Source organism: Palaemon carinicauda, chromosome 2 (genome assembly GCF_036898095.1).
Source record: "Palaemon carinicauda isolate YSFRI2023 chromosome 2, ASM3689809v2, whole genome shotgun sequence".
Taxonomy (NCBI): Eukaryota; Metazoa; Arthropoda; class Malacostraca; order Decapoda; family Palaemonidae; genus Palaemon; species Palaemon carinicauda.
The window spans coordinates 44,416,730-44,424,229 of record NC_090726.1 but is presented as its reverse complement, the minus strand read 5'-3'; the positions used below and the strand labels follow the sequence as shown (position 1 = coordinate 44,424,229).

Genomic DNA, 7,500 nt, shown 5'->3' with positions numbered 1-7,500 from the left:
TCTCTCTCTCTCTCTCTCTCTCTCTCTCTCTCTCTCTCTCTCTCAAGAATTTCCACTCTGTTCTTTATCATACCAGATAAAGGTGTATTTGTAATTGATATGTATGACTGAAATAATTGCAGAGTACTACGCATTTTCTTATGAAATTGCTTCGTTATTTCCTCTCTCTCTCTCTCTCTCTCTCTCTCTCTCTCTCTCTCTCTCTCTCTCTCTCTCTCTCTCTCTCTCTCTCTCTCTCTCTCACATTCTGTATGTCATGAGCCTCACCTCGATTTCTACGTAACTTTTCAGTCCTGCAGTTCCCAGATCTTGCCGGAATTGTTCCAAAAACTTACGGTAGAGACTCGAGTGTCTCAGTACTACACTAGCTTCGGTGGAGAGTGGACCGCTGTGTTGTGGTCTCGGTGCGAAAAAAACGAATTTGAAAGGAAATCGCTTCTCATTGTTTGAAATAGTTTTAATGAAAACTTTATATATTTAAAGATTCAACATTTCAATGAGTATTATAAAGTTTACTTCTTATGAGTGTGGTTGAAGGAAAATTTTTTACATTTCAATGAGGACTACAAAAGTTACTTTTTATGAATGTGATTGAAGTGATAAGTGTTTTAAATTTTATTTTTTTCTACTGATTTTGATCGATACCTGTTTTAGACAGACTTCATCATTCTTCGTGAAGCCAAGTAAATAAAATTCTTCGCTATACATTGTGCATATGAGTGTATTTGAATTACCTGTGTTGATTAGATTAATGCAAATATTTCATAACTATGTCCAAGTAACAAAAAGTTCTAAAAATATGAAATATTTATAAATATAGTGATTATGTGTTAAATTTTGTATTTATTTGCAAATTTCAGGCGAACACAGTATGATACCGGATGAGTGTGGGGCCGGAGCCATGGACGCGACCAGGGACCCGGACGAGTGCATAGAAGACAAGTCAAAGAAAACGGGATGCGGAGACGAACGCCAAGACATCAACGATAACCACACTAATGTGACGGCCTCGTCTCAGGACAGTGATCAGGAAGCAGCAGCCGCCGACGACACCTTGGCCAATGGGGAGATACAAACTAAAGACGCTGAAAACAGTGAGCAGAAAAAAGACAGTAACAGCAGTGACTCTGTCCCTAAAGAGAGTGCCAGTGGTAGTGTTGGGGAGAAGAAAGAGGAGAGTAGGGAGAGTGATAATGATGGGGATGGCAAAGTGGAGGTGGAGTCGCCCCAGTGGGACATTGAGGCGGAAGCGAGTGAAGACGAGGGGCGTGTGTCGAGTGAAGACGATGAAGATAAACTGGTTATAAGTGAAGGGAATGAGCGAGGGACCGAAGAATCGGCGGACGAGAGATCGAAAGGGGGTGAGTATCTGTAAATAACTTTGGTTAAGATAAAAGACTTTAAAGGGGTTAAGTATTCGAAAATAACCTTGACCTTGGTTAAGATAAAAGACTTTAAAGGGATTAAGTATTAGAAAATAACTTTGATTAAGATAAAAGACTTTAAAGGGATTAAGTATTAGAAAATAACTTTGGTTAAGATAAAAGACTTTAAAGGGATTAAGTATTAGAAAATAACTTTGGGTAAGATAAAAGACTTTAAAGGGGTTAAGTATTAGAAAATAACTTTGGTTAAGATGAAAGACTTTAAAGGAGTTAAGTATTAGAAAATAACTTTGGGTAAGATAAAAGACTTTAAAGGAGTTAAGTATTAGAAAATAACTTTGGGTAAGATAAAAGACTTTAAAGGGGTTAAGTATTAGAAAATAATTTTGGGTAGGATGAAAGACTTTAAAGGGGCTAAGTATTAGAAAATAACTTTGATTAAGATAAAAGACTTTAGAGGGATTAAGTATTAGAAAATAACTTTGGTTAAGCGAAAAGACTTTAAAGGGATTAAGTATTAGAAAATAACTTTGGTTAAGATAAAAGACTTTAAAGGGGTTAAGTATTAGAAAATAACTTTGGTTAAGATAAAAGACTTTAAAGGGATTAAGTATTAGAAAATAACTTTGGGTAAGATAAAAGACTTTAAAGGGATTAAGTATTAGAAAATAACTTTGGTTAAGATGAAAGACTTTAAAGGGATTAAGTATTAGAAAATAACTTTGATTAAGATAAAAGACTTTAGAGGGATTAAGTATTAGAAAATAACTTTGGTTAAGCGAAAAGACTTTAAAGGGATTAAGTATTAGAAAATAACTTTGGTTAAGATAAAAGACTTTAAAGGGGTTAAGTATTTGTTAATGAAATAAAAGGCTTTAAAGGAGTTAAGTATTAGAAAATAACTTTGGTTAAGATAAAAGACTTTAAAGGGGTTAAGTATTTGTTAATGAAATAAAAGGCTTTAAAGGAGTTAAGTATTAGAAAATAACTTTGGGTAAGATGAAAGACTTTAAAGGGGTTAAGTATTAGAAAATAACTTTGATTAAGATAAAAGACTTTAGAGGGGTTAAGTATTAGAAAATAACTTGGGTTAAGATAGAAGACTTTAAAGGGGCTAAGTATTAGAAAATAACTTTAGTTAAGATAAAACACTTTAAAGGGGTTAAGTATTAGAAAATAACTTTGGTTAAGATAAAAGACTTAAAAGGGGTTAAGAATTTGAAAATAACTTTGGGTAAGATGAAAGACTTTAAAGGGGTTAAATATTAGAAAATAACTTTGGGTAACATAAAAGACTTTAAAGGAGTTAAGTATTACAAAATAACTTTGGTTAAGATAAAAGACTTTAAAGGGGTTAAGTATTAGAAAATAACTGGGTAAGATAAAAGACTTTAAAGGGGTTGAGTATTAGAAAATAACTTTGGGTAAGATGAAAGACTTTAAAGGGGTTAAGTATTAGAAAATAACTGGGTAAGATAAAAGACTTTAAAGGGGTTGAGTATTAGAAAATAACTTTGGGTAAGATGAAAGACTTTAAAGGGGTTAAGTATTAGAAAATAACTTTGGTTAAGATAAAAGACTTTAAAGGGGTTAAGTATTAGAAAATAACTTTAAGTAAGATGAAACACTTTAAAGGGGTTAAGTATTAGAAAATAACTTTGGTTAAGATGAAAGACTTTAAAGGGGTTAAGTATTAGAAAATAACTTTGGTTAAGATGAAAGACTTTAGAGGGGTTAAGTTTTAGAAAATAACTTTGGTTAAGGTAAAAGACTTTAAGGGGGTTAAGTATTAGAAAATAACTTTGGGTAAGATAAAAGACTTTAAAGGGGTCAAGTATTAGAAAATAACTTTGGTTAAGATAAAAGACTTTAAAGTGGTTAAGTATTAGAAAATAACTTTGGGTAAGATGAAAGACTTTAGAGGGGTTAAGTATTAGAAATTAACTTTGGTTAAGATAAAAGACTTTAAAGTGGTTAAGTATTAGAAAATAACTTTGGGTAAGATGAAAGACTTTAAAGTGGTTAAGTATTAGAAAATAACTTTGGTTAAGATAAAAGACTTTAAAGGGGTTAAGTATTAGAAAATAACTTTGGGTAAGATAAAAGACTTTAAAGGGGTTAAGTATTAGAAAATAACTTTGGTTAAGATAAAAGACTTTAAAGGGGTTAAGTATTAGAAAATAACTTTGGTTAAGATAAAAGACTTTAAAGGGGTTAAGTATTAGAAAATAACTTTGGTTAAGATAAAAGACTTTAAAGGGGTTAAGTATTAGAAAATAACTTTGGGTAAGATAAAAGACTTTAAAGGGGTTAAGTATTAGAAAATAACTTTGGTTAAGATAAAAGACTTTAAAGGGGTTAAGTATTAGAAAATAACTTTGGGTAAGATGAAAGACTTTAAAGGGGTTAAGTATTAGAAAATAACTTTGGTTAAGATAAAAGACTTTAAAGGGGTTAAGTATTAGAAACTAACTTTGGGTAGGATGAAAGACTTTAAAGAGGTTAAGTATTAGAAAATAACTTTGGTTAAGATGAAAGACTTTAGAGGGGTTAAGTATTAGAAAATAACTTTGGTTAAGGTAAAAGACTTTAAGGGGGTTAAGTATTAGAAATTAACTTTGGTTAAGATAAAAGACTTTAAAGGGGTTAAATATTAGAAAATAACTTTGGGTAAGATGAAAGACTTTAAAGTGGTTAAGTATTAGAAAATAACTTTGGGTAAGATGAAAGACTTTAAAGTGGTTAAGTATTAGAAAATAACTTTGGTTAAGATAAAAGACTTTAAAGTGGTTAAGTATTAGAAAATAACTTTGGGTAAGATGAAAGACTTTAGAGGGGTTAAGTATTAGAAATTAACTTTGGTTAAGATAAAAGACTTTAAAGGGGTTAAGTATTAGAAACTAACTTTGGGTAGGATGAAAGACTTTAAAGAGGTTAAGTATTAGAAAATAACTTTGGTTAAGCGAAAAGACTTTAAAGGGGTTAAGTATTAGAAAATAACTTTGGTTAAGCGAAAAGACTTTAAAGGGGTTAAGTATTAGAAAATAACTGGGTAAGATGAAAAACTTTAAAGGAGTTAAGTATTAGAAACTAACTTTGGGTAAGATAAAAGACTTTAAAGGGGTTAAGTATTAGAAAATAACTTTGGGTAAGATGAAAGACTTTAAAGGAGTTAAGTATTAGAAACTAACTTTGGGTAAGATAAAAGACTTTAAAGGGGTTAAGTATTAGAAAATAACTTTGGGTAAGATGAAAGACTTTAAAGAGGTTAAGTATTAGAAAATAACTTTGGTTAAGCGAAAAGACTTTAAAGGGGTTAAGTATTAGAAAATAACTTTGGTTAAGTGAAAAGACTTTAAAGGGGTTAAGTATTAGAAAATAACTGGGTAAGATGAAAAACTTTAAAGGAGTTAAGTATTAGAAACTAACTTTGGGTAAGATAAAAGACTTTAAAGGGGTTAAGTATTAGAAAATAACTTTGGGTAAAATAAAAGACTTTTAAGGGGTTAAGTATCTGTAAATAACTGATTGAAATAAAAGACTTTAGAGGCGTTAAGTATTAGAAAATAACTTTGGGTAAAATAAAAGACTTTAAAGGGGTTAAGTATTAGAAAATAACTTTGGGTAAGATAAAAGACTTTAAAGGGGTTAAGTATTAGAAAATAACTTTGGGTAAGATAAAAGACTTTAAAGGGGTTAAGTATTAGAAAATAACTTTGGGTAACATAAAAGACTTTAAAGGAGTTAAGTATTAGAAAATAACTTTGGGTAAGATGAAAGACTTTAAAGGGGTTAAGTATTAGAAAATAACTTTGGTTTAGATAAAAGACTTTAAAGGGGTTAAATATTAGAAAATAACTTTGGGTAAGATAAAAGACTTTAAAGGGGTTAAGTATTAGAAAATAACTTTGGTTTAGATAAAAGACTTTAAAGGGGTTAAATATTAGAAAATAACTTTGGGTAAGATAAAAGACTTTAAAGGGGTTAAATATTAGAAAATAACTTTGGGTAAGATAAAAGACTTTAAAGGGGTTAAGTATCTGTAAATAACTTTGGTTAAAAATTTTAAAGGCGTTAATTACCTGTAAATGAAATAAAAAGCTTTAAAAGGGTTAAATATCAGTAAATAACTTTGGTTGAAATAAAATACTATAAAGGGGTTAACTATCTGTAGTATATATATATATATATATATATATATATATATATATATATATATATATATATATATCCAGTCTCTTGGTCTTTATTACATGGGGGAAATAAATAATATATGTCACATTATTTTAATTCATAAAATAAATTTCTTAATTAATACGTCACATTGAGTCATAAAATAATGTTCTTAATTGAATCTGATTGAAGTGTAAGATAGATTTGCATGTCGATAACACCACTAGAAAATGGTTCACTTCCGTCAAAAAGACTTTTAAGGTTTTTTTTTAAAGTCGAACATTTCTCATGAGAGAATATTGCATAAAAAAACTTACATTTTTGTCTAATAAGGTTATTATTATTATTACTAGTCAAGCTACAACCCTAGTTTGAAAAGCAAGATGCTATGAGCCCAAGAGCTCCAATAGGGAAAAATAGCCCAGTGAGGAAAGGAAATAAGGAAATAAATAAATGATGGGAACAAACTAACAATAAATCATTCTAAAAACAGTAACAGCGTCAAAATAGATATGTCATATTTAAACTATTAACAATGTCAAAAACAGATATGTCATATATAAACTATAAAAAGACTCATGTCAACCTGGTCAACATATAAACATTTGCTCCAACTTTGAACTTTTGAAGTTATTATTTTTGAAGTGCTGAAACACTTAGAGGTTTAGGGTTTGAATCTCTGAAACTAGTGTACGCGACCCGCTAAAAATGACTGCTAAATATTTAGATAATAATTTAAAAAAAATGGATGTTGTCAAGATTAGCGAACCCAACCATTACCGGGTTCGTTATTCTTGACATGAGGTTAATTGGGTTCGCTATTCTTTACATGTGGAAAATTGGGTTATCTATTCTTTACATGTGCAAAATTGGGTTCGTTATTCTTTATATGTGGAGAATTGGGTTCCTTGATCTTGACATGGAAATGTTGGGTTCGCTAATCTTGACAAGATCCAAAAAATTTAATAATTTTAATAATGTGTAATGACTTAACAATAATAAGTGTAATTATTTCATAATAATAATTATCTTAATATTAACATTTATATTTATAATTTTAGTAATTTTAATAACAACGAAAATTATAAAAATTCTAATATGCATACACGCACACACCCCTCTCACCATGGTATGACTAATCGCCCCCCCCCTAAGGATGGGGAGAGTTGAACGTAACCGAAATCAAAATAATAATATTATTATTATTATTACTTGCTAAGCTACAGATCTATAAATCTTACACATCGAACTCGATTTAATTTTGTTTTGCGAAGGAAAATTTCAGATAAGAATGAATTCCTTTATCGTGTCCAACAAATACTCCTTCCTCTTTTAATTTGGTTTTGAGGAGGAACATATGCTAGATAAACAGAACCTCCTTTATCACGTCCAACAAATACTCCTTCCTCTTTTCATTTTGTTTGGAGGAGGAAAGTGTGCTAGATAAACAGAACCTCCTTTATCACGTCCAACAAATACTCCTTCCTCTTTTCATTTTGTTTGGAGGAGGAAAGTGTGCTAGATAAACAGAACCTCCTTTATCATGTCCAACAAATACTCCTTCCTCTTTTCATTTTGTTTGGAGGAGGAAAGTGTGCTAGATAAACAGAACCTCCTTTATCACGTCCAACAAATACTCCTTCCTCTTTTCATTTTGTTTGGAGGAGGAAAGTGTGCTAGATAAACAGAACTTCCTTTATCACGTCCAACAAATACTCCTTCCTCTTTTAATTTTGTTTTGAGGAGGAAAATATGTGAGATAAACAGAACTTCCTTTATCATATCCAAAAAATACTCCTTCCTCTTTTAATTTTGTTTTGAAGAGCAAAATATGCTAGATAAACAGAACTTCCTTTATCATGTCCAACAAATACTCCTTCCTCACTCTTAGAATTAATTCATTAATTTCTTCCCATCATTCACAAGTGCAAAACATTGAGAA

General features: G+C 30.3%; 1 protein-coding gene across 6 annotated transcripts in view; it reads left to right on the top strand.

Moving 5' to 3' along the window:
• Positions 1-7,500, top strand: part of LOC137624413 (serine-rich adhesin for platelets-like) — a 144,637-nt gene that overhangs the window by 114,530 nt on the left and 22,607 nt on the right. For 5 of the 6 annotated variants that reach the window (XM_068355186.1, XM_068355178.1, XM_068355162.1 and 2 more), the window contains exon 2: positions 861-1,361. In XM_068355186.1, the coding sequence (XP_068211287.1) occupies positions 872-1,361 (490 nt within the window). In that variant the 5' untranslated portion in view covers positions 861-871. Of the gene's footprint in view, positions 1-411; positions 684-860; positions 1,362-7,500 lie in introns of those variants that run through there. The other variant, XM_068355204.1, reaches the window with a different exon arrangement.